Source organism: Psammomys obesus, unplaced genomic scaffold (genome assembly GCF_907164565.1).
Source record: "Psammomys obesus unplaced genomic scaffold, mPsaObe1.curated_primary_1811, whole genome shotgun sequence".
In the NCBI taxonomy this organism is placed as follows: Eukaryota; Metazoa; Chordata; class Mammalia; order Rodentia; family Muridae; genus Psammomys; species Psammomys obesus.
This window is the reverse complement of record NW_026596079.1, coordinates 17,908,772-17,936,287: the sequence shown is the minus strand read 5'-3', so window position 1 is coordinate 17,936,287 and position 27,516 is coordinate 17,908,772. Positions and strand designations below refer to the sequence as shown.

At 39.7% G+C, this 27,516-nt stretch overlaps 1 protein-coding gene across 5 annotated transcripts; it reads right to left on the bottom strand.

Annotated features, from left to right (window-relative positions):
- Positions 1-270: 270 nt before the first annotated feature.
- Tatdn1 (TatD DNase domain containing 1) lies at positions 271-27,515 on the bottom strand. 5 transcript variants are annotated; one of them, XM_055626738.1, is made up of 12 exons: positions 27,474-27,515; positions 23,344-23,409; positions 21,140-21,189; positions 18,666-18,729; positions 16,473-16,616; positions 16,341-16,383; positions 11,766-11,851; positions 11,637-11,677; positions 9,126-9,202; positions 5,043-5,113; positions 3,944-4,070; positions 271-369 (listed from the first exon to the last, which is right to left on the bottom strand). In XM_055626738.1, the coding sequence occupies exons 1-12, from the start codon at positions 27,493-27,495 to the stop codon at positions 273-275; spliced, it is 888 nt and encodes a 295-aa protein (XP_055482713.1). In that variant the 5' UTR covers positions 27,496-27,515; the 3' UTR covers positions 271-272. The 5 variants fall into 5 exon arrangements, with proteins under 5 accessions (XP_055482713.1, XP_055482714.1, XP_055482715.1 ...); XM_055626739.1 differs by lacking the exon at positions 27,474-27,515 and having other exon boundaries at positions 23,295-23,368; XM_055626740.1 differs by lacking the exons at positions 23,344-23,409; positions 27,474-27,515 and adding an exon at positions 23,323-23,343.
- Between the last annotated feature and the right edge of the window lies 1 nt (position 27,516).

Sequence of the window (27,516 nt, the reverse complement as noted above, 5' to 3'; positions counted from 1 at the left end):
ATAAACCAGGCTGTGCTGTGTAAGTTTTAGAGAAACATCACTGTTTGCAGTGATGTCCTTTCAGACTAATGATGAGATTACACAATAAAAAGTTTCTCATTGTTAACTGAGGCGTTAACAGCCTACACAGTGCTGGTCTGACTTAATGGGTAAAAGTACAGGCTAATGTGCAGTGTTACCTACTTAAAGAAGGGCTGCAAAGATTTCCTTAGTGAAGCTCAATAGTCTTACTATGAAATTCCACTGCTTGAAAAGAAAACACAAATCAAGTATCAGGAAAAAAATAATTTAATGGTGTTGTTATATAGCGTGTTGGCTAATTCCAGTGGATCTTCTTCTCTTACTGTTGACATTATCTCCAATATCTGACTAAAAACAAAACACAAAAGGATACACTTACTAAGAATATATTGTTTTAAAGGTAGATAATCATCTTTTCCTATACTTATACTATACTAGTACCTCTTCTAAGGAAGTTTAAGAGTCATGAAAGTTGGCAGTAGCATCAGTAGGGAAATATCACCAATTACTGGCAATTAGAAAATTCTGGAGCTATCTTGAATATAAAGAAAGAACCAGGGTCATGTGAGTATTCAACTAATGGAATTGTCCCAGGGGTGTAAGTCCTTTAAAACTCTAGGTCCTAGCACATTTGTTACTGCATCATGAGCATCTTTAAAAATGATGTGCACTGCTATACTGCATAAAATACAGGTTAAGTAAGTACTTTTCTACTTTGGGTTTAGTTTTATTTATATTGTTTTACTATTTACTATATATAAATATATTTTATATAGAAATAAAATGTATTTATACATAATAAATATATATACACATATGTACATATTTATTTTTATATGTATATATTTATTAATAAAATGGTATTGGGGAAAGTAGGACCAAAAATGTGAAAGGTACTGCTTACTGAACTAGTCTCTGACAGACCTCTGGCAAGGAATGGTTGTGTGCATGATGACAAGTTTAGAAGGTGTAGCTGTAGGAGCAGCTCTGGTCTTGTACTCAGAGCAGAGACAAGAGCCCAGAGGTCCCGTGTTTGTTTCTTTTCCCAAACACTCAACAGTAGTGATTTCCTAGGAATATTATCTGTAGGTAGTTTTTATACATGGGTTAGACAATTGTAATTCAAATTAAAACTTTAAATATTCCTTGTCTTTTTGTTCCCTTTATGAGTATCCCAACTGAACACCCAAAATAAATAGGGATGGGGATTTACAGTTAGCTGGAATTTAAAAAATTGTTCTAGTATGACATCAAAGTTTTGTTTGACACAGATATTGATGAGACACTGAAGCACTGAAATGCAGTTTTGTGCAATGAACTTCGACTGCACTCATAAGTAGAACTGCTGCTGACAAGAGTGGCCAAGGGCACAGCTGCTCAGCTAAGACTGGGGCAGCAGGGCGTTTACTATTCCAATTGGATAAAATCACTGGTGCTTAGTAAAGCACTCTGTTTAGTAAGTCAGCAATCCAGAAACCAGGGTAGCCCTTTTGTACCAGTGTATTTTTTCTGTAGCTTCAGGGGCATAAAGCTGCACTTACTTATTTTTAAGTATAGCATTCTGGGGAACTTAATTGCTTTTGCTTATGGTGACACTTAAAATTTTTTTTTTTCACATTTGCGTGCGCGAGTGCAGGGACCAGATTCCCCTGGAGCCGGAGTTATGGGTGGTTGCAGGCTGCCCAATATGTGGTGGTGGGAACACAACTTGGGTTCTCTCCAAGTGCCCTTAATCCTTGAGCCATCTCTCCAGCACCTACTGTGACACCCTTACACTGCAGGCATTAAAGTCCTGCAGTATCTGCCCTTCTCCTTTCAATATTGAAATGAAGGGCAGTTAACCTTGAAAAAAGAAAAAAAACAAAACAACCAGACATAGATATGTTGATTCAAGACTAACTCAACACCTGGGAGATAGAAGCAAGATGATTAGGTATTGAAGGTTACCTGATGCTATACAGCAACTTCTGGGCTGCCTGGGTTACAAACAAAAATCACTATTCTCTGCTTTTAGTCTTTTTGGGTCTTGATGAAATCTACACTACTAAGGTTGGCAAAGCCGCAGGGATCTGGTCTCACTTTACTGTCCTAGATTTCTCTTCTACTCAATTCCTCATCCTACTTTGTACACCGAGTACATTGTTTCCCTGATGCTACCAGGCTTGTCTACAGTCTGCTTTGCCCAGGGTGAGTGTCTTTACCTGACCTGACTTCCAGTCATGCTTAGTGAACAGCTAAACTCCACATTTGGAAAGTGTGCTCTGAGTGCTCCTTGGGGCAGGCAGTTGCTAACTCCAAGTCAGTGATAGACTGACACCTCTGCAGCAGCTGACTGTCTCGGACTGTATCTGTTTGTCTGCTCCAGGGAGCAGATGCCTTTATCCAAAACACATGCTTCATGGCCCTATTCATCCCATGGTTGTGTGATAAGAACTGCTGCTTCTAGCTAGCCTCAGTAACTTGTACCTTTCCTTACACAGTGGGAACGCCAAAATGTATTTCAAGAAATTTATAGCTTAAACAGAAAGAAAACCTGTATGTAAATAATTTAGAAAACTCAGCGGAGTGGAAGTTTTCAAGAACTGTAAGTTGCAGAGCAGATCTACCTGAAATGTTGACACTTTCAGCTTGCAAATGGTGATTTGTTTTTTCCCAAGCTCTGCCACTTAGCTAACTGCAGGGCAGCCTGACACATAAGTTTCAATTCTTAATCTGCATTAAAAACTCCTTGAAATTTTGTCTTGCAGATTTGCAGCTAAGGCCAACAGCTACGAGTTTACAAAGCATGAAGGCAGTACAGAAAACATACACTGGCCCTACATCCTCCAAGTAGTGAGTGTATTTGCCAAGTTGCTGTGGCAAAATAACAGCTTCTTGTCTTTATTATCTCAGGATCTCTGCTGTCCCCTTAGATTGTCAAAGAATTATGGGAAATAGTGTCTTCTAAATGAATCTTCAAATTCCTCCATTCCAAAAACAAACAAACAAAAAAACCCAAAACATTAAAAGTGATATTTTAGCAAGCAGAATAGAAAATTTTGCCTCAGATTTTAGAGCATCAGTTCAAAACTCTTTGCTAAAACCAGCATACATATGGCTATTAGAACATCCATATGTTCAAACAAAGGACACTTTAATTGGCTTCTCTGCTGAATTTTAGATCTGGCTTATACTCTGTTTATTACAAATTACCTTTTTTAAGGCATATTTCAAGACATTACAGTCTAACAAAAACAATCTGATATTAATCTTTACAAATGTTAGAGGCAAGCCTGCAGTGGCAAAACGCACTAAACCAATATAATCTAGACTTATTCTGCATAAGTGCCTATTAAATGATATGACTAATGTTTCCTGGTTGCCCTGAGATTCTTTACAGCTGTCTACATATATCCAATTCTGGATTACTGTATTTGGTGGTAGTGGGGTTTGCTGAGGAAGGGATATCCTACCACTTTCATAGTGAGGCTTAAAGAACTGTTATGTTATCTCTCTGGTTGCTGCTGCTGTCCTTATTTAACATGCAGATAATCATTAACTAAAGGTCAGCCCACTCGTTATAAACAGTAGCAGGGAATGTGCATTAGACCAATTCCATGGCAAGCTTTCAGGTCTTTTCCTTTTCCTACAAAGTGGCAAAAGTCCAGAGCCAACAGATTTCTCACTGAGGCAGTAAGATCATTTGGATTGAGAGGATGGAAACCTAGGAGATGACAGAGCAGTTGAGGCACAGATATTTCCAAACAACTATTCAAATGGTCTTTGACTTCGGGTCCAGTGCCAATGGATGGCTTATCACTAACTGCCAGTGCTAACTCATCTGAACTACCCTGAACCTGACTGGGATGTTATTCAGGTTATTTACTAAGTAGCAGTCACGGTTATCAGACAGCTGTGAAGTCATTCAAGCAAAACAACTTACATTATATGGCAGGGCTCGTTTCTATCTTTTAAACAGTATCCATTTTCCCATTTCTTTTTGGTAGGAAATGAAGTTTTTATGAATTTTGATCCAGCATGTGTACTTTTAACTCCACACCAAGGTGCATCTAGAGTTGGGAAAAGAGGAGAGAAAGTGTTAAGGAATTTACTTTTCTAAATCTTTTTCATGGACATCACACTAGTATATAACCTAAAGTTACAAGTCATAATCTAACTTCCAAAATGACAAAAATTAATGCAACAGGAAAAAGTTCTAAGAAAAGCATAAAGTCCCAAGCTTCACTTTAAAGACTTATTTTTATATATTTTATTTCCTTACTAACGTGGCTAGTATATGATATGCTTTGAGAAAAAAAGACCTAAATGTACAAGAAGTATCACTGAAATGCTTCTGTATTTAAGACTGTTCTGTATTGCCTCTACTGCATGTGAAAGTGTGGTTGTGAATACCTGTTTATCTCCCAGTATTGGGAATGCCAGGCAAACATTCTGCCATTGAGCTATTTCCCTGTTATTTCATTGCAAATGGCTTGCACATTATATAAGCATTGTACTTTCAATAAAATCATTTTTGTGGACTGCCTAAGGAAATAAAATTAATTTCCCGAGACTGGCCCAGTCTACAGACTTTAATGAAACAGCAATCCTGAGTTACAGGGCATAGGTCAAAGTCTTAGCTCTTAAACCTAAGAGAAATTCTCAAATCCTTACACTAAAGCATTTGATTTCAATTGCTGCTTTTTGTTTGTAGAGGGCTATATAACTAAACCACTATAAAAGAGGTAAACGAGCATCTCAAAACCGTTATGTAAACTTAGAGGGCTCACTTCATTAAATATTCACAAATACAGACTCTGTCACAGATTCTGTTATCTTTTATAAGTTTTTAGGTTTAGCCAAACTGAAAATAAAAATAATCAGTGGAACAACTTTTCCATCAACAATAACCTCCAAAAATCTGGCAAAAAAAAAAACATACACTGAGATTGCAACTAGTTGTCAAATTTCCTCTAGGCGCTTTTTTTTTGGGGGGGGGGAGGTTTAATATGAAACTTGGAGTTATGGAAATATCTGCTTACCTGTTTCAATCATTAGTTTTTCACTAGGTATTGACTTCAGAACTTCCAAGTTAGCTTCAGTTTTCAGTGAGCTTGAAAACAATATTTTAAAATGATATTCAGTCAATATTTTCTTAATATGAGACATTTTTAAGTTACAAAGCCACACAGAATTTTGTTCTTAGCGTTCTTTAGAAAGTGGACGTGCTTACCATTCACAAAACCATAATACAGTCAACTTCAAATCACCCTCTACTTTTGTCCCTTTTGTTACATTAAATTTTTTATTGTTTTAAGTGTATGTAGGCATGCCTGCTCATTGTGTGAGTGTGCTGGCTCAGAAGCCAGCAGATTCAGGTCTTTGAAAGGGCAGCAGGTGCACCTAACCACTTGCGCCACCTGTCCAGCCCCCAATACTTGTTCATTGTGAAGGTCTGAGGTCGCAATCAAGTGAGAATGGGGCATACTGATTATTCTTGCCTGTGTAGGAGATATCATTTTCTGTACTTACCAACTGAACTTTCAATAAACTTTATATATTAGCCTAAGTAAAATTTTAAGTTAAAAAAAGTATTTGTGTAATTTAAAATGATCACAGGCTACTTTTACTTTTTTTAAATGTATTTTCAATCATTGAAACAGACTATTCCTGCTTCCACTATTCTATAATAGCAGACTTAACATATTTACAGCCTCACTGCATGTAGCCACTTCAGTCACTGAAGGTGGCCTTGGCCTCAAGATTCGCTTGGGGATAGCAGGATGGCATGGCCATAAGCAGTGAACCTTTGGTGGTTAGAAGACGACGATGCAGTGTCTGCACAGCATCACTGATAGCTGCCTTTTCAGCTAGGTGCCCACAAAGAAAACATGTGGCCCATCATCCAGACCCAGCTCACCCAGCACCTAAATGAATCAGTATTGAATGTGATGAGAAGTACTGACCTTCAGTAACAGTCTAACACTGTTTCATGAGTCAGAATAGATAAAGCCACCCTGACACATCACCAGTATCTAAAGCCCATGTGGTAGTGGCAGTCACCCCTGGTTCACTCTCCATGGCAATGGTGTATCTTTTGCAAAGTAGTTTCACTGTCTGCCAACTCTACATGCTTTGGTTATTCATTCATCCCTACTTTCTTGATCCTGGAACACTGATCCTTTTATTGTCCCTTGATAATCACTTCACCCAACAACATTTTTCTAGTAGACGCCTCTTAACCCAGCTCATCATAATAAAGCAAAACATGAAAGAAGAAATGATTAATAACCTTAAGTGCTAAGTGACTTAAATCTTATAGGTCTAGAGAAAGAGACTAGCAATCAGATTTCCCCAGGAAATATCCCAGAACTACGTACTTAGAATGCTCACATATTCTATGGAGAGACACTTTTCTGGGTCGATTTTCTCTAGAAGGGTCCCATGATCTTTGCTAGAAAAGGAGAGTAGGGCTGCATGTGATGGGATTGCCTCTAATTAATCCCAGTGCTCGGGAGGCAGGGGCTGGCAGACCTTTCTGAGTTTGAGGCCAGCCTGCTCTACAAAGCGGTCCAGAACAACCAAGGCTATACAGAGAAACCCTGACTTGAATAACAAAACAAAACAAAACAAAGTGGGTAGGGATTTATAAATGAACATGGAAGTGTTGTGGAGCAGAGTGAGATAAAAGAGGGGACTGTCAGTTCAGTCTTACAGCCCAATCTTGTCCCTCTGTACTCCCTCTCCAAAAGAGAAAAAGTTCAGCCATGTAGCCCAGGCTGGCCTCGAACTTGCCTTTTAACTGAAGCTAGCTTTTGAATTTCTTTCTTCAGCTTTTGGCTAGGCATGTGCCACTATGTTCAGCTTTCCCCCCCGCAAACATCGAAGGCATTTGAAAATTCAGAGTCCCCATAAGAGAACATACACAAAAGGGAAACAGAACCAAGATAAAAGCAACAGAACAGTTAGAAAATTATTTCCAACTATAATATCTTCAGAAAGAAGATACTTCATCTGTCAAGACTGTGGTATATGAGAGAACTTTAAAGCTAGAAATAAAAGCTGAAGTATATTTCATTTTGAAAAGTTGAAAATGAAGCAAATCTTGAAAAGTGATAAAGTAGAAATGGAAAATGATATAGTAGAAATTATAGGAAAGATAATACCAGTTACCAATTCTGAGCTGCCCCTCCCCCCAAAAAAAATCCAAGATATTCCCAGGAGTGATTCTTAAAAAAAAAAAAAAAAGCTTCAGTTGTAAGGGGCCAGTAGCAGAGTAGCAGGATAAGTGACCAAAAACAACAACAACAAAGTCTCCAATTATCAAAACATATCTTTGTAAAATCTCATAAACTAGCCTTATCCCTATATAGGAAAAGCACAGTAGGTCACAGGGAAAGGACTGGGGCTCTGAGTGGCAGTCAATTTTCACCAGCACTGAAGAATCAAAAATGGGTTCCCCTTCCTTTCATTAACTGTCCAGGTATACTTTGAAGAATAAAATAAATCCATTTCCAAACATCTAGAACAATCTAAAAAAAGAAAAAAAGTTATTTTCCATGAAAAATGTCCAGGAAGTAGAGACTGTTCACCAAAGCAAACATGAACTTATGCAGCGCGGGCATCTGTAACCCAGCACGCGAAGGCTGAGGCAGCAGGGCCAGTCAGGGTCATCCTCATCTACACAGTATACAGCCAGCCTAGTCTACAAGAAAGTCTTATCTCAGAGCAAAACAAATGAATAAAACTCACACCAGAATGCATGAGAACTTGAGAAGTTAAAATAAGCATTCTCTCACAGGAGAGATAGGCATCCAAACAAAGAGAAGGCCTGGAACTATCTGCATAGGCTTCCTTATGGAGAAAACCAAATAAGATATGTATATGGAGCTATAGGAAGTGCCAGGAATTCTCAACTTGTTTTTGAGTCACTATGTAACCCAGGCCAGCTTCCAACTTACGATCCTCCTGCTTCAGCCTCCTGGGTGTGGACATTACAGGCTTGTGACACTGCCTGCCTGGGCTTCAAGTTTTAAAGTCAAGGAAATAAAAATATGAGGCCAGTTAATCCAGGAAAACAAAAAGTGGCACATGAAAAGTGAGCATAGTTCCCCACACGGGCAGCAGTGACCATAAAAATGACAATCACATAAAACCCAGAGTCCTGAAATAGCAACAGAAGACATGGGACAACGCAAGGTGGGGGGTCAGTGTGCCGTGTCTTAAGGACACAGCGGGAGGCCTCAGAGCTGGTGACTATACAAAGATATACAGCAGCAGACACCCAGCACTTGCCTTTGCAGAATCGACAGAGACAGAGGAGTGCTGAGGGAGGAAGGAATAACTGTCTCTGTCTTTAGTATGCCTGACTTAATCACTGTGTGTATTTGTATGACTATCAGTTTAAAAATTTAACCATTACTTAGGAAAGACTCATCCTGAGATATACCAATAGGAGTAAGCACTGCCACCACTCTGCTTCCCTAAGAATTATACCTGATGTCACCAGTGATCATAGTAAGGGCGACACTGAAGAAGGAAAGCAAGTCTATTCTAGTCTGTAAGTTATCTTCACTGACTTCCTAAGAGAACAACTGTAAAAAATGCTGACAGAGCTGACAGAAAACAAGGCCAGGAGCTTGCTGTACTGGCTGACTTGTGAGGTGGTTTGAAGTTTAGTGTGGAGTTACAGAGGAAAGGTCACTGAGCAATGACCAGAGGACAGGTTCTCTCACACTTGGGGTAATTTTAAACCTGTTTCCCAACTTCTGTGGCCTAAGAAATACACAAACGACGTCACAGAATACTCTTTTCCCATGGCCAACATGCGTGCATTACATAAAGTGCTGTGAGCGTGAATGCTGTAAGCGTGAAATAGCCTAAGAGCAAACTGGACTGCTAAAGAAGTCAGCTGCTGACCTCAACACAAGCTGTTTCCATTATTAGCATGCAGCATAGTAGTGTAACAACTGTAATAACAGTCTGCTATTTAATTTCTTATATAAGTAGCTACTAAAATTCTCAAAGATCAATGCAAAACATACGAACTCTAATAAAAATAAATTCTAATACGACAATTTAAGAAATCTGCTAATATAAAAATTAAGGAAAACCTGAGAACCTACCAACCATTAAATCCTATATAAAGGTCCAAGTCAATCAAAGCAGCTGCTGCTTCCTTCGTACCATCAAATGAGTGCACCTAGGGATATATATGTATAATTTTATTGTAATAACCTTAAAATCTACAATAGCATCAATATACTTTTTAAGCAAAAACATTACACACACACACACACACACACACACACAGTCTTTGATTCACAGGGTTTTTAATGTGGTAGACCCTACAGTGTTTTTCTTCCAAACCAGATTTGATGATCATAGCCTGTGATTATTTCTAGTGATACAAAGCAAGAAGTTGGTTGCCTAAGGTTTCTCTGCAGCTGCTTGTGGGGGGGTCTACATCGCCCTCCCTGCAGACTATCACAAGGACCCAGGAAACGGAGCCATATTCTTACACAGGAAGAGGAAAGGTCTGGGACACTATTCTCAAAATCCCACTGCATTTCTCTTCTAGAGGATACTTTTCTTTTAGAAGAGAAATGATTAATCTTTAAGAGGTAACTTTTAAGAAGCTCAATAAAGTGGTGAGAAGGTTGCTTATAAAATGTTAGTTGTGGGCCTGGAAGGATGACTCGGCAGTTAAAAAAGTGCTCGCTGTTTTTGCAGAGGACTTGAGTTTAGTTCCCAACACCACACACACACCTCAAAATCAACCTTAACTCCAGCTCCAGGGATCTTCTGGCCTCAGTGAGTACCTTCGTGTGTGTGTTATGTCACACAAATAATAAAAGTGAAAAAAAAAATACTTGTACATCATCCACCTCAGTTAAACTGGAAAAAGGACTGAGCATTGACTTTTCTCCTGCTTTAGGTGCATGCATGTAATCAAAAATAATAACTTAACAGTAACACTCCTTTACACATGAAGTCACGTCACCACTGCAGGAATAACATGTTCTCAGCTATGTTTTACAGCTGCTTGCAAGATTTGCAACACCAAGCAGAGGAGAGCCTTGAAAAATACACAAGGGTCAGCAAGATGATTGACTAGGTGAAGGTGCTAAGCCCTCAGCACTTCCAGTGAACTGGAAAAAAAATTCCCCACTAATACAAAGATAATTTAAAATGTGATCTCCTATAAGCAAGTCCAGAGAACCGTTATTAATGCTTTATTTGGAAATTTCTTTTATTAAACCCAGATATTTTGTTTGCCTTTGCTGTTCCTGGTATTAACGTTTTGAAATTACAGACTAATCCAAGTAAAGTCTGTCTTAGAAATAAAGGAGATGAGTGAGAGGTGGAGTCTAGAAATGACAATAAATGCCATCAGTAATGCCCAGGGCATTAATTAAAACCTTTCTCAAGTCCTAAGTATAGCTCCTAAAGGGAAGATTACAGAGCACAGAGTCAGTAAACTACAGAGGAGATGTGCAAAGCAACATTAACATGACAGCAATAGAGAACACACACCTATCACTAGTGGTGCGCAACGCCAGGCGGAGGGAAAGCCCTGAAGAAAACAGGAGGGTCAGCAAGATGACTGGCTGGGTGAGAGCTACGTGGTGGAAGGAGAGAACCAACTTCTGCAAACTGCTCTCTGACCCCCACACAGACACCACGGGACATAATTTCCAAAAAAAAAAAAAAAAGTGTCCAAGCACAGCAACATAAGTATTACAGTAAATGCTCAGGGTTAGGTCCTTTTTCCTTGACTGGCACAATGGACTGTGATTGAAATACATAAATAAAAATTTAAACACCTAAATGACTCCAAAAGGTGGTTGTTGAAGCTCTCTTGAAATTGTATATGAAATTTTGTATGTGTGATTATCAACTCAAGCCCATGATATAAACTGACTAGAAATCACTACCACAGATACCACAGCTAAGTGAAAGCAGAGATATTTATGGGAAATGTGTCAAGAGTAAAGACTGACATGGCCACACAAGAAACATTTAGGAGCATGATGTACATCATGGAGGATGAGCCTCTACATCAGTGAGAAGAGTGACCACCAGCCAGCAAGCTAGGAAAGAAAACCTGCAAGAAACAATGGGATATTCTAAGACATAAAAATTGCTTTAGGTTTCCTCTGAAATTTAAATAGAAGAACACCACGGATGGCTGTTGGGAAAAGAATGCAGTGATAGGAGATAGAAATTCACGTGTGATGGCACACACCTTTAATCCCAGCACTTGGGAGGCAGAGACAGGTGGATCTCTGTGAGTTCGAGGCTAGTCTGGTCTACAGGACCAGCATAGGCAAGGCTACCCAGAGAAGCCTTGTCTTAAAAAACTAAAAAACAAAAGATACACAACAAAAACAAAACCCAGAAATTCACATTTGTTTCTTGAGTAGAATTTGCTCATTATTGTATTTTGAGCAAAAAGAAGTGTAACTAGAAGTGTCATTTGTTTGTACACCATCCGCTCATAAATCTAATAGTAAGTTTACATGTCTTTCAACTAAAAGACTTAACTACTTTTGATGTCTGAATTAGCTGAAGCCAACCTTAATAACAAAGACATTTTTGTATATCCCACATTTAACCGATTACTTTATACTCACCACTCCACCCACACACCGATCTCTATTTCTTCTCATAATGTCTGTGAATTAAAAAAAAAAAAAAATCAGACAAGTAGCCTACTTGCCTCACAGTTTTTAAATTGTAATGATATTTCATTTTTAACTCACCCAAAAACTCAGCATGTGAGTTTCGACAATGAAGAAACATTGGTAATTGTGTTTGTTCTGACAGCTCAAATTGTTTTTCAAAATATCTGCACAATGCAAAAAAAAAAAAAAAATCCACACCAAAATTTTTATTTTAGCATGAGACATAATATAAAATAATATTTTACTAAATGCATTTGATTATCTGGAAATGGCAACAATAGTGAGTTGAGATATTAAAAACACCAGGCATTTTTCTGCCACTTAACTTCTGGAAAGAGGTGCCTCATTGACTAGGATCACAAACCGTATTTTCACAATGTCCACTGTCTCTCCATTTAAAATTGGTGCTCTATGCCTTATTTAATGTTTGGGTTTTTATGGTTGTGAGCCTAGCCTTTAACGGCTGAGCCATCTCTCCAGCCCTAATGTTTGGGTTTTTAAATGACCTTTTCAGATTCCACTGGGCTAGAATAAGCAAAAGCAATCTTGTTTCAGTTAAAGTGAAGACTTTTGCAGGTTAGAAAACATAAAAACTTGGAAGACAGGGTTAAGAATTACTAGTAGTGGGCTGGGGACTCCAAATGGGCAGCATTTGCCCGCTATACAAAGCCTTGGGGTGGATCTCCAGCACTTTGTGTAAACAAACGTGGCAGACTGAGACTGTACTCTTAGCACCTGCGCCACTGAAACCTGTTTCAAAAAAAGCCCAAGAACTATTACTAGCCACCTCTTCCATAGCCACTAAAGTAGTACATGTGCCAGCATCCAGTGTGCTCTGTCACTGTGTAAATGTGACCATGCAGGTGGCTCCAGCTACACACCACAGGCATGATCTCCCATGTGCTCACCATGTGCTCACAACTCCATGGCCCGGCCACATGACCAAGGCACTGTTTTAGAGAACCAAAGACTCCTATTAAAAGGTAGCTTTCTGTCACAGAATAGGCAAAGGTATAATAACACTAAAAATAACACAAGCACATATAATGTACCCAGAGAGTTTACTATAACTTAAGAAAAGAGCCCTAAGTTCAAGCTAGATATCATTAAGAGGTTGTTGGGGGTGTATCTAAAGAGATGGTTCAGTGGTTAAAAGCACTGACCATTTTTTCCAGAGGACAAAGGTTCACTCACTTCCCAACACCGACTCAATACCTCACAACCGCTTGTAACTCCAGTTCAGGGAATCTGTTGCCCTCTCCCGGTCTTTCGTGGTACTGCATACGTGCACAGATAAATGCAGGCAAAACATTCATACACATAAAACTAAACGTTTAAGTCATGTGGGGGCTGGTGAGCTGGCTCAGCAGGTAAAGGCACGTGCCACATGGTGATGAAGGCTGACATTTGAGTTACATTCCCAGAACCCACACCAACATAGAGCTCAGGAACTAAGTCCACAAAGCTGTCCTCTGACCTCCACTTGCATGACATGGCATGCATGCTCCCTCACAAAAATAAACTAAGAATCTTGAGAAGAAAATTTTCATGTGGCAAAACAAATCAAAACACTCTAACAGTACAAACTGAGGATAACGTATAAAACATCAAATAACTCGTGTCTTTAAAGGGAAAACAAAACCATCAAATAACATAAGTTTCAGAGCAGGAACTGACTGTCAAAAGCCATCTGTTTATTTTGCTTATAATTTCTTCCGTTCATAAAAATCCTTATTGATTTAATTTGCATATTTCATCAAAGCTCTGATTTACTCCCATTGAATCACTGCTTCTTATAGCTTGGGTCAACACTAAGGACAGAGCTTGAGAAGGTCAGAGCAGCAGCTGTTACTAGTTAGGACTGAGGCGCTCCAAAACCCAGTGAGGAACACTGGAGGCAGTGATCTTTTCCCAGGTGGAGGACAGCCTGGAGAGCCTCTACCCTTTCCAGAGTGCCCTAAGTATCCTCAGGGTCATTTTGAAATCTTGTATGCTTTTTTAAAAAAGACCTAGGGCTGGAGAGATGGCTCAGTGGTGAAGAGCACTGTGTACTCTTCTAAAGGACCCAGGTTCAATTCCCAGCACCTACATGGCAGCTCACAATTGTCCATAACACCAATTCCAAGGGATCTGACAATGCACATAAAATTAAATAAATTACTTTAAAAATAAATAAGTAAATAAATAAGTAAATAAAAAGACCTATATAATAACATTTTAAAGCCCCAAGAACAATGCCCAGGGCCTGCCTTGTCTGGCCTCAGTGGGAGAGGATGCAATAACAATGAGGACACTGAGATGTACAAAGGAACACCTAGCCAGGGAACAGCAAGACTAAATCGTACCCCAGGCCAGTCCTGCTCATTGTAGACAGTATACTTTAACCCCATTGAAGATGCCTACCTACTGTTTCTCACACATAATACCTATTGTACATTTAAAATGAAAAAAAAAAATAAATAAATAAAAGAAGATTTTATAAAACAAATCCCTGGGTGTGGTGATGCACACCTTTGATCTCAGCACTCGGGAAGCAGAGGCAGGTGGATCTCTGAGTTTGAAGCCAGCCTGGTTTACAGAGTGAGTCCAGTACAGCGGGGCTATTATACAGAGAAACTCTGTCTTGAAAAACAAAACCAACAAACAAAACAACCCTCCCCCCGCCCAACAAATCAGATAATAGGCTAATGTTTCACATGCTACAAAGCCAGGTGTGGTAGTGTATGCCTTTAATCACAGAACTCAGAAGGCAGAGGCAGGAGGATTTCCATGAGTTTAGATAGTGAGTTCCAGTTAACCTGGAAGGACTACAGGGAGACCTTGTCTAAGAAAGAAAGGAAAAGGAAAAAGGAAGCAGAGATGAAGGGACGGGAGGTAGCTTGGTAGTAAGGTGCGTGCCGTGCACTAATGAGTACCTGTGTTTGATATCCAGCAACCATGTAAGAGAGAGCCCCAGGTCCTAGTGAGGGACCCTGTCTCCAAAAATATCACAGACGGCTTCTGAGGACTGACACCCAGGATTGAGGTCTGGCCTCCGTGCGCGTGTGCGCGCACACACGCACACACACGCACGCACACACACACACACACACACACACACACACACACACGTGCCTAAGTGTGTGCTCATACACATGTACACGAAGTATAGACCAAGATCGAAATTCTAACAACAATTAAGTTCAACAGCAATTAAATTTCCTATATGGATTTCAATCCATCTAGGAAACAGAGTCTCCCTCCTATTAAATCTTTACTAGACACCAAGGGAACTGAATAAGCAGACCCGTTGTATGCCTGCGACACACTGGAAGACACCAACGGCCCTGCATGTTCAGTACGCTTAGGTTAGTGTACTGAAATTGATGGACACACAGAGGTTAGCCTATGCCAGGGGAAGGCAAGATGGGATAAGGACTCCCATCTGTCTCTTTGACAATAATCCAAGTGAGATTATTACTACTTTAGACATTTTCAAATATCATTATAAATTGCCAATTGATCTATCTTCTCAATGCTTTCACTTTAGTTTTTTTTTAGCTTATCCTTTTTTGAAGAGACTTCTATCACACTGTCATCTTCAAAAGACTTCCCAGATTTCCCTTAAATGGCTGCCTTGCCATCTCCTATCCATAACACTTTTTTTATTTTTGGTGGTAGTGGTAGGAATTGAACACAAGTTCTCATATGCATACACCTTCTTGTCTATTATATTTATGGACTCCCTTGTCTATAAAGGCCACAAGAACCAAAACTAACTCTTATCACACTGAAGAGGCACTCAGAAATCATTTACAGAATAGGCTGAGCTCAGCTCTATTCCAGACTGGCACTTGGACATCTGATGTGTGTTACAGCATAATCTATTCCCGCCTATCCACTCTAAATCCTGACTCTGACTGGGGATGGCAGTTATCTTCAGAGAAGTTAGCAAAACTTACACTAGCAACACTTTCATGCAGTATTTGGGTTGCATTTGAGAATCACTTTTAACTCATTCTAGAAGACAAGCCACCCAGGGAGGTAATCCTTCGGGCTCTGCAACAGCACTGTTGTATGCTGAGACTCGCCAGTCTGTGGCTCAGGAGGCTCTTTGTGGCCCAGGCAGACACTGCAGTGGACCACTGGCCTGAGAAGCTCAAAAAGACAACAGGCTTCTGGCCGGTATAAATCTGTGAACTTTCCAGGTTAAGTGAACTGATTACCCGGTGTCTGAGAGATAGGGCTTATGATATCTCTAAGAGTCCTGGCAGGTATAATGTGGAAAGTCGCTCAGGTTGCATGGATACACACCCCCCAAAAATCAGATGACAAAATTTATTAAGAGGTAATTTGATCCAGATTATTCTTTATGCATAAAAAACTACAGTGGACCAAGAGTGTAGATAGTTTGTGCATAAATATAGCATTGGCACCACCGCCAAAAAGTCTGATAATATAAAATTCACCCCTTTGTTTTATCATTCAAATAGAATCCAATGGTTAATCAGTTGGGGATTATTAATTACATGCAAATATGTTATGGACTGTGTCACTTTTTACGCATGTCAAGGAAAACAAATACACCGTTTTGTTCAATCAATGTTACATTGAAAAAATAAAAATCATTTTTAGCAGTTTACAACCATTTTTAAAGTCAACAAATTTTCTTACTTGAGCTGAGTATCTTTGGAACAAAACTGAAGTCGGTCAAAATCTTGAAAAGATAGAATGATAATTATTCAGGATTTGAACATAACAAGTAGTTATTTCAAAATAATGTTAAGTGGTGAGGTTGGCACTTACCAAGTCCACATTCCCCTATTGCTACAACTTTCCCCTTGTTGTTCTCAGCAAGGTCCAGCAGTCCTGCTAAATAATGATCGGGGCTGCCCTTTTCAAATTCATCACATCTCGTGGGATGACACCCAACTGTGCTGAAAAACATGTCTAACAGAAAATGGCATCTTAGGGTTATTTTCACTCTTATGTCATATTTAATATATAAAAATGAGTGAACAAAGTAATTTCAACTGATGTTTGATGCTATAAACAATTCAAACTTCTAGAGTTATGTACATTAATTAGCACTTTAATAATAATTTCATTTATATTAATTATTTATTTATGTTAATTTATATTAATAAATAATATTTATTTATATTAATTTATATTAATCACAGGTTATTTACTTCGTATCCCAGCCGTAGCCCCCTCCCTCATTCCCTACCAATCCCACCATCCCTCCCTCATCTCCTCCCTGCCCCTTTCCAAGTCCACTGATAGGGGAGGTCCTCCTCCCCTTCCATCTGACTCTAGCTTATCAGGTCTCTTCAGGACTGGCTGCAATGTCCATTAAGCAACATTTAACAATATTTTAAAAGTGGGATATGCATGTAAAAACTGCCTTCATGTATTAATATAATAGTCAATTCAACTCTTTCCAAAGCAGGTCATTTATCAAGCATATTATAATGGAAGTGAAATTATTTTAAAATATTAATTTTATCTTTTATATTTACTGTTTACATGACTACTACAATTCATGTATTTAATATAACAACCATAATGTACCTCCCTTAAAAAGGTCAGCAGTAGACTGGAGATGGTTAAACATGACTACTACTTTTGCAGAGAACTAGAGTTTAGATCCTGTATCAGACGGCTCACAACTGCCTGTAATTGCAGCTCAACAGAGATGTGACATCTCTGGCCTCTGTGGCACTTGCATGTAGGTGCACAGCTACCCGACACATACTCGAGCATACCATAAAAATAAATTCAAGCTTTTTAAAAGGTTACTAGTAGGGATGACTTAAAAAGTGGAAAGAGGGATTTTTTTTTTCTAATAAAAAGCGAAACTTAGTATTTGGAAGGCAGACTTTTAGCAGCTGTTAACAGTAAGGAAACAAGCCAGAGGGACTGGGAGAATGGCTCAGTGTTAGAATGCTTGGATATCATATGTAAAGTTTTTTGGTTTTGTTTTGTTTTTTTTTCAGAAGTTCAACAGGTACTTGCAAGTGAACCCATGGAAGACCCTTCCTCAGGCTTTCACACAGGTAACAGGAGGCAACAGACAGCCCTTTAAAGAAGAGTGGGAGGAAGAATAATAATAAAGATGGGAGAAGACTTTTAGAACCACGTGGAGGAAAATCTTCCTCTGTACTTCCAAAAAGTCCTGGGAAGATGGTTGTTTTCATATTTTAACATTGAGAGTCAATAGAGCCTAAAGAAAAGCGTGCATTTCATAAAGATGTCTATAAAAAAAACAGCTTTTGATAAGATTTCAAACATTAAAAGAATAGTTGTATTTTGAAAAAACAAACTGTGGAATACCTAATCTCTAGGTGTCTAGCAAGTATACATACAAAAAATTGTATGAATGTCAAATAAAATTTTAAGTAAGTGTGAAGTGTCTGAGCATGAAGTAAGCACCCAGAGAGCAGAATAGTTTAATTGTTAGTGTATGTGTTGAGCAGTGCCCATGGAAATCCAAAGGGATGCCTCATCCCCTGAGCTGCTCCATGGGGTTGCTGGGAACTGAACTAGAGTTCTCTGCAAGAGCGTGCTCGACTGCTGAGCCATCTCTCTAGCCTTACGAGTAGTTTACTATCTAATTACTTAAACTCCTGCGGCCTTACACAAAGTCTGATTCACAAAATAAATGTTCAATAATAATGATAACAATTCATATCAAACATTAAAAAACACAAAACTCTATAGAACATAAACATAAACTCTACATTGGAATTACTTGAAGGTAAATCATGTCTGTGCACAACTTCGCTCTTACTGTTAAGTACTGTAAGATTTTACCAAACATCAAACATACCAAAGCATATTCTAAACTTTGCCATCTTACACATGTTCCGTTGAATCAGTCTACTTTCCTGCTATTTCCACAGTCAGGATTCACTGTATTTGTACCTTAAACAGTTCTCAGAAAGACTCCTTCATAATTAATTCACATTTGGTTTTGTAAGAGTAATAAGAGGGTACCATTTGTTTGTGCCAACTTCAGTGCATCTTTACTGTCTTGCAGACTTCCACCTGTGATCATAAACTGAAATGGCAAGAAGTAAAGAAGCTGAATCCCACGAGACCGTCAGCTGTTCCCCAAACACCTTCCCTCTAGTTCCATGGGGAAGCTCATCTCTACAGAGTGCTACCTGACTCCTGTCCACGCACACGCTCCCACAGCATGCTTGTGCTAAATAGTAACGTGCGTTCAGGTTCGTCTCTGTTAGAGACAAATTCCAATTCTTTTGAGGACACAATTTATGTTACAGAAGACCTGCCAAGCCAGAATTCTGTTCACTGAAATCAATGATCATGTAAATCAATAATTGAATAGTACTGATTAATTTAACAGGTCTCCATATATGCGCTGGGAACTCCAGGAGATCAGAACGACTTCTGTAAGAATACCAATAGGCTTTTCATCTTTTTCAGTTTCATTCAATCTCCAGTGCACAGGGAAGTCACCCAGATGCCGCTTGATGTACAGTCTCCTAACAGATATGCAAATGCAGCTGTCTTCTTGGTCATTCAGAAACTTGACAGAATGTAAAATTAATCCCTTGCTGCTAAGGTTTGTTTGGGAAACGGCTATTTTTCATTAAAATATAATGTTTATGTTATAGTTTATCATTCTAAAATGACTTGATATTTAAGTATTTCTGCTTTAATTCATAAAATAGCATATATAATACATACAACCCACATAAAAGCTTTCTTAAAGGGTCTATCATAGTAGTAAAGGAAGCAGAGGGGTTCTAAACTGAAAACTGACACATTAATGTAGTGACTGCTTTATAAGGAAGTAATCATGGTTCTTGGGAAATCAACATACTTCAGACAGCCATTAGAGTCACTTGATGGTTAGGATGCCATCTTTGTTAATCTGTCAGACAGAATTAAGAACCCAGTGTCAAAGGTGACTACCAAGACAGCGCTGTTTAAGGTACACAGTTTCTGAAGGATGATTTAAGGGCACCGATTATTTTTTAAAACATACTTTGAAGTCTCTCTAAGCTAAAGTATTCATTGTAGTATTTGTATGCAAAGAGAATGCACACAAAGGTGGAATTGCATGTGAGAAACAGATACTGTCATATAGCAACATAAGCCTCTAGTATGACTAACCACCAAGGATCCATCCGGGGAATATACAGTAACAAAACCTCAAATATCCATAGAACATAAGATTTAAAAAATTTTTAAGATATCAGGAAAACTATTCTTTACCAACCTTACCTAATTCTCAAAAACTAGACTAGCTGCCCACATACAGAACGTTAATGCTGTTGAACAGTGTCTAACCAATTCTATTTACATTCCCTGTACTTGTAGCCTGAGAAAGGGAGGGCAGGACTAAGCCATGGACTCCTCTCCCAGCATACAATCTCCTGACCTTGGTGATGTCATCAGTACATCAGGAAGGCTTGTTCATACTCAGTATTTTATTTAGCCCTCACAATGCTTTTAAAACATTCATTTTTTATGGATAAGAAAACTGAAATCTAGAGTACCCCAAGTTTCAAAGCTGTGAAGGAGGAAGTTGGGGCTGAAAGCCACATTTGGGATGTCAAAACCATGCTTCTAATTACCAGAATGTAAGTGCTGGTAGCAAACTTAGTAAGTCCAAGTGAAGTCTGCCTCTGTCCTATTGTTTCTTCTCTTGTTTACATATATGTGTGTTCTTGATTAGAAATGGGTAAACTACTCATGCTGACATGGAGAAATTCAGGAGCCTGATCACCTCAGTGTTTGTAGAAAAGCATTAGATGCAAGTGACTTATGATGAGGGGGTGAACATATGATGAAAAGTTCATATAACTTTGGTCCTTTCTCATTCCTTTTGAATAATCAATATAATCTTAGGGCTGGAGATTGCAGAATTTATTTAACTAGTTATGTCACATTTTAGACCTGAGGGTTTACATTTGAAGCAGTAGTTACAAAGTGAATTAATAATATAGAATATAACTATTTCTTGTATGTGCAGGCTTGTCTGCCATTTGCACAACTAATTTAGAGAAATACTTGAAGAATCTGCCATAAGATAGTTAATGTTCAATTTCTTATTAGAAGTCTAAAAACTTAGAAAAATGTTACTACTGTTAAAACTAACGAGTTTTCCCAGTCATCTGATGGTATATCCACAGCTACCTAAGTATGGTGACATCTGATGTGTTTTAGAAGACTATCTCTAACACATGCTAAGTGAGACAGAGCATTTATTAATTTTTTCTATCACAGACATTTGGTTACATTTCCGATGACATTCCTGAGGACTGTGCAAGATAAATGGTTGTGAGCAGAATAACTATTTCTATTAACTTCCTTATTTTACACATAGAAATAGACACTAAGTATGTGCCATTGGCTCTTTCTCTTTTACTTTGCAGCATTTTAACTAAAAAAAAAATTTAAAGCAAAGAAATTCAACAATAGCAAAATTCAGGTGTTACCTTTTTAACACCAATCTGGATAGCTCTCTCTATTACATCTTGTAAGTCATCTGTTTAAGAAAAATCACATAAGAAAACCTGGTAAGTAAATATTTATGTATATAAGATATACAATTATGCATTTTTTATAATTTTTATCTCTCAAAGTAGCCATGCCCAATCATGTGATAAAACACAGCCAAACTAGTGCTATTTACTTGTAATATAGTAAAACTAGAGTTGCAAAATCTTAATATATACAAAACAAGAAAACGAATAATTAGTTTAATTGTTCTTTTGTTCCTCAAAAGAAGGAGAAAGTGGCAGAATTCAGGAGGTTCAAATTAAAGATGAATGCTAGACTACAAATCAAATGATGTGCCTTTTATCTGGAACGTGTGTATGTGTGTGTGTGTGTGTGTGTGTGTGTGTGTGTGTGTGTGTAGGCTAGAAGACAATACTAGGTCTTCTCTCTCACTCACTAGCTTATAAAAGTGAGGCTCTCGCTGAACCTGTAGCTCACTGTTTCGGACAGGCTGGCTGGCCAGCAAGCCTTCAGGAGCCACCTGTCTCCCTGCCACACACTGGGTTAGACACGTGCTGCTGCTCTTAGCTTTAACACGGGGGCTGGGGATCCAAACTCCGAATTTCATGCTTTATACAGCAAGTGCCTTATACACTGAACCATCTCCCCAGCCCAGCATTGACCAAAAACAAATAAGCAGCAAAATAAAATACAAAAACTCAATTATTAATTTCATACTTAAGTATCAGAATAAATATAAATAGAATTCAACTGAGACAAAAATCACTTTACCTAATTTATACTGAGAATAACAACTAGGTTTGCTAGATTATAAACTGCAGTAGTTGTGATAATTGACTACTGTGTAATTTATGTCATAAACACAGACACATTCATATATACATGCAACATCAAAGCATTAAATCGAAGACAAAGGCAAGGAAAGCAGAATGTAATTTACTCAATAGTTAACTTTATTATATAAGTCACATAAAAGTAGCAACCAAATGTCTAAATGAAGTAAAAGGGGGAAGTTTTAAAGTGAGACTTGGGGAATTTTGTTTTGTTTTTTTTTGTTTCAAGTGACAGGAACATTACTTGTGTTCAGGAAAGCTACTACCACTACCTAGAGAAGCTCAGTGTGGTCAGTTTATGACTTAGGTCACTGCAGTATGGAACTTCTTCGTTCTCAAGCGCAAAGCTAGCATTCCTGTTTGCATGTACAGAGAGCACAGGCGCTCTCCTCAGGCAGTGTGCACAGACACGTCTGTTGCAGACATTCTGCTTTTAAATTTTGGTGTCATCACCATTTCCTGCTCAGTCACCTCTCAGCTAACCAAACGCCTTACAAATGAACCTGTATGTGGGAGACAGCCCAGTGATGCAGCACTTGTCTATGCTTATATCAGTCCCCAGACTGTATTCTTAGGACTGGAGAGGAAATGAACCTACATGGCAGTACAAACCACTTGTATCTTTAAGATACAATAATCTGGTCCCACTATATACTAGGTCTCTAAGTAGAGACACAGATGGAACAGGAGAAGAGAAGACAGGGGAAAGATAACACACCTTTCTTCTATTAGACTATACTTTGTCCTTGGCTGGAAAATGCTTTTTTCTTTCTAAAAGATTTTTTAATGGTGTGTGTGTGTGTGTGTGTGTGTATGCATAGGTCTGTGCATATGAACGCACATGCCGTCAGAAGCCAGAAGAGGGCATCAGAGGCTCTGGGGCTGGGGTTATAGGTTATATAGCTGTGAGCTGCGCAGTGTAGGTGTGGTTGCAGGGGACTGAACTCAGGTGTTTTTCAAGAGCAGTAAGTGCTCTTAACTACTGAGCCATCGATAACCCCTGAAAATGTTTCTTAAGAACTTGATAAACTGATGTTCTCAGGAAGTACCTGTTGGGTTGCATGCCCTGTTGTTCAAAACAATGGTTTGCAACTATGGCTTGTTTATAATGATAGGATTTTTGCTTTGCTTGTTTTTCTAAAACAAGTTTTCACTATGTAGCCCAGGCTGCCCTGAAACTTGCTAGTCTCCTTCCGTTACCTTCTGAGTACCAGGCTTTTAGACTTGCATTCAGCTATACAGAGTTCTTTAATATTTCAATTTTAAGATTGAATTACGCTTTTCAAGATCTCCTTACTCAGAAAGTTTGTCTTCATAGAAGTCACCTTAGTAAAAGAGACATTCACCTTGATGCTTCTGCACCCCCCTATAAATTCCTCTGAACATAGGATCTGTCAGGTTGATACCAATATCTGTGGAAAGCAAAAGTAAAACAGATAATCATTAAAAATATTTACTTGAAACATCTCTAAACGAGCTTTTCATTCACACATCCATTCAAACAGAATCAACAGGCTGGCCACTTGTTGGCAGCTACTATGATAAGACCTGTGGGATACAAAGATGACTAAGATGTGATTTCTGCTCTCTAAGGGCTCATGGCAGAAGTGCATCTTTAGACATTCAAAAGTGAATGGGGCAGATGCATTCACAGGCAGTGGAGACACTGAGGGGGATGGGAAAGTTCATTAAGGAATAGAATTAAAATACATCATAAACACATGAAATTGTCAATAAATTTATCAAAATACTAAAAACATAAAATTAAAACCACTGTTACTATGGGACACAGACAAGGAATTTCTCTAATAAGTTGATAGTTGGCTCAGAGGAGGGTCCCAGAAAGAAATGGTACAGAATCAGGTACACTCGCCCAGTATGGCAGTTTGGATGACAATGGCTTCATAGGCTCAGTTGGTGGGATTGTCTGGGAAGAATTGGGAGAGTTGTGGCCTTTTGGAGGAGGTGTGTCATGGGAGTAAACTTTGAGATTTCAAAAGCCCATGCCCCCACCTCTCACCAGTACTTGGGAGAGCAGGCCCTGCAGCACAGTGGAGCTGGCCCAGGTGGAGGGGGTGTGGATGAGCTGGCACCAAGGGTGTGAGTCTGAGAGAGCTGACCCAACCACTCATCTGCTGTGGGATGACAGGGATGCAGAGGTATGATGCCCCACTCTCACCCCTGCTTCCCCTCACCAACTCCGGCAGTCAGGAAAGCTGCCCACATGGTCCTGAAATCAGGAGAGCTATCTCTGACCTTCACAGCTGAAGCATTCAGGAGAATGGCCCCTCACCTCATGTGAGCAGCACAGTAGGGCTGGCCATGGTCAAGGGAACATGGGTGAGCCAGCCCCTAGGGGGAGAGCAAAGGGGCGCTGGACCCACCAATCATCTGCTGTAGGGTGGCATAGGTGCAGGGTTGAGGTTCTCCCCTTCTCTCCCCTCAACCACCTGTGGTAGTCAGGAGAGCTGACCCAAGGGGCTATGAGAGTGGTACCTGTACCTAGCCTGGGCAACATAGTAGAGCTGGCCCTGATGGTGAAGGCACGAGTAAGCTAGACCCAAGGTGAAACAGAAGAGCTGACCCTGCCAAGGGCAGCACTGGTGGCCTAGCCAGAGCACTGCTGAAGAGCTTGCCCTGGTGGTGCACATAGGGAGAGCTCAGCTCCCACCCAGGCCCAGATGCAGGGCTCTGAGTTGGACCACACCAAAATCCGTATCATCTGCAAATGGAATGCATGAAAGGGCCAGTCCTGTTGACCCAAGACTTCAGGATCTTCATGACACAGGATAACAGGAGTCCCGGTGCGGATCCAATATTAATGGTGTCATGGAAGCCAGAGACCTTGAACTAGACCAGTTACTCATTGCAGTGAGCATTTGCAAGTGAAGATGTTTAGACAGAGGGATATACTGTGGCACAATGTGACACTACAGCTTCCACGATGAGATGTTTTCTACGCTTTGGATTTTGTTGTTTGCTTGTTTGTATGTTTTTTGAGGGGGAGGTTGCAAGAGCAAAGGATGGGCTAGGGGATAGGGAGATGAGTGGGACCAGGATACATGATGTGAAATGCACACACACACACACACACACACACACACACACACACACACACACACACAAAATCAATAAAGTTTTTTAAAAAGTTAAAAATATATATACTACAGACATGGAAAAAAAAAAGCCTCTGCTAATCCCAATTAGCTTTCTCTCCTTCCTGGTTGTGGATCAAGATATAAATAAGCTCTTGGCTACAGCTCCAAAGCCATGCCTGTCTGCTGCTATGCTCCCCATGATGATGGCCAATGGAACCATGATTCCCCAATAAACTTTTATAAGTGCCTTTCACAGCAACAGAAAAGTAACTAAGACGTCAAGCCTTCCAGGTATGAAACAGAACAGTTATTTAGAAAGTTAAAGGTTTTCCAGTTGCTGAAGAGCACAGAAAAGGGTTTAGCCAGATTATGGCTCCCACTTAACATTAAAGATACTGGTGTCAATTGGATGCCTGATGATTTTTAATCAAAGGGGCAAGATTTGCATTGAAGAGATTTCATTCAGGCATACTGGAAGCTGGAATCTGAAGGGAGCAACAGAAGTTAGAGTGTCTCACTTGGAAACTGACAAAAGCTCAGGTGCAGTGAAGACTATGGAATGGGGATGAAAGTGGAGATGTAAAGAGGGGAATAAATTACTCCCTTTATTCACCAGCTACACACGGAGGCTGACTTTGTCAAATGCTGTATGAGGAGTCAGGAAATACACATAATACTTGGTCCTTATCCTGTGGGAATGCAGTGTGCATGGAAACTATAGTATAATGTACAACCTAAGTTATACTGTAAGCAACATGAAGACAATAAATCCCATCTATCTCATTATTGCATTGCTTGAACCTAGCATAAACACTGGCATGTGGGATGCTTTTAGTCTGCACATTACTACTGCCTACATGGAAGCACAGAGGTGGAGCTTCTGCCAAGCTGCCCCTCAGGATGTGCTCCTCCAATGTTATGATGGACCTTGAGAGGTGAATAGGAGTTTGGATAACCCAAGAGCTAGTAAAAAGAGAATTCTAGGCATTGGAACCAGCAAGAAAAACACTGCAGAATATTTGAAATACATGTGCACATCTGCCTACCAATAGAGATGAGGTGATAAATTCATACTTTCCCACAGGAATCACATGACTCACAGCCCACAGCCTTTCCCCCTTATTATTAGAACCTCTGTTGCCTTTATAAATGGGCTAAGGACAGACTTCACATCCTCACCTTACCAAATTTAATGGCAACATCTGTCCCTCCACTGTGAATCACATCAGTTTCCTCTAAAACCTACTCCCGGCTCCCACAGAAAATGCTCTCAGATGGAAGCCGCTTCCTCACCCACCCACAAGAAACATCTGTGGAAAGACTACAATAATTCAGCACTCTGACATAGGAGCAAAGAAAAGTTCAAATGAGTTGATTTGAAAGAGTTTGATCCACGTTCCAAGAAGTACAATAAAATGAAATAACTACAATCAAGCAATTATGGAACGACAGTGAGCTTTGGAGTCAGAATTCTTGCCAGTTATTAGCGGATTGAAAGATCTTGGTCCATGCTGAGCCCTCCATTATCTTCTTTGTGGATGAGCAGAATTTTCCTTCTGGCAACGGAATATGACTCAAATCCAAGAATAAAGATGAAAGCATTTTGCACATCAAAGGCCCTATAATAGGTAATTATTACCACTACCAAGCATAGTACAAAAACTGTAAGATGACATCACCATATGGAATTTGAACTATTAGCTATATTGTCCTAGCATCTTCAGTGTTCAATGCTCCCAATGAAAAACTGTGTTATCAAAGAACCAACTTAGTCAACAGTTCATCTCTTTTCCCCTCGTGTGTACCTATTGCCAGGGTGCATGAACGTATTTGTGTTCACATGCATGTCTGCAGATGGATGTACATGTATGTGTAGGCCTGACACTGACCCTGATTTCTTCCTCCATTACTCAATGCAAAGCCTACCAGAGTTATCTATGAGAGGAAGCGATGACTGAGTGAAGCGGTACCTTGAAGGCACTGCCCGGAGTGCCATGAAGAGGAGCGCGGGTTCACGAAAGACAAGAGAATAATATAGTGATTAAGCTTGGGGGCGGCGCTTTTTCTTTTGGGGGGAGGGAGAAGACTCAGGGACTAGCCCATGCTAGGCAAGCAGTTTACCACCGACCCACACCCCACACTATCCCATTATTTTCAATTGAATAAAATACACAAAAGCGCAAATCACAATTATGCACAGCTCGTCAATTCTCACAAATGAATATGCACTCGGGAAACCATCCCTGAGCAAAAACCAGATCACTCATTGCCGGCACTCGAGGCCTCCCAGTATCCTCTGCACCCTCCAAAGGCCAAGCCACGAGGAGGGGCCCTGGGGTCGCCGGCAAGACCCACGGCCAAGGAAAACCCGCCCTTACCCACGAACTTGAAGCGACTCATGACAGCGCAGCAGGCTCCTCC

Coding starts and splice junctions, on each gene's coding strand:
- Tatdn1 (XM_055626738.1), bottom strand. CDS start 27,495: ATGAGTCGCTTCAAGTTCGTGG. Junction 16,384..16,472: donor AATAGGGGAATGTGGACTTG/GTAAGTGCCAAC, acceptor TATCTTTTCAAG/ATTTTGACCGACTTCAGTTT. Junction 370..3,943: donor AACGAGCCCTGCCATATAAT/GTAAGTTGTTTT, acceptor TTTTGTTTTTAG/TCAGATATTGGAGATAATGT.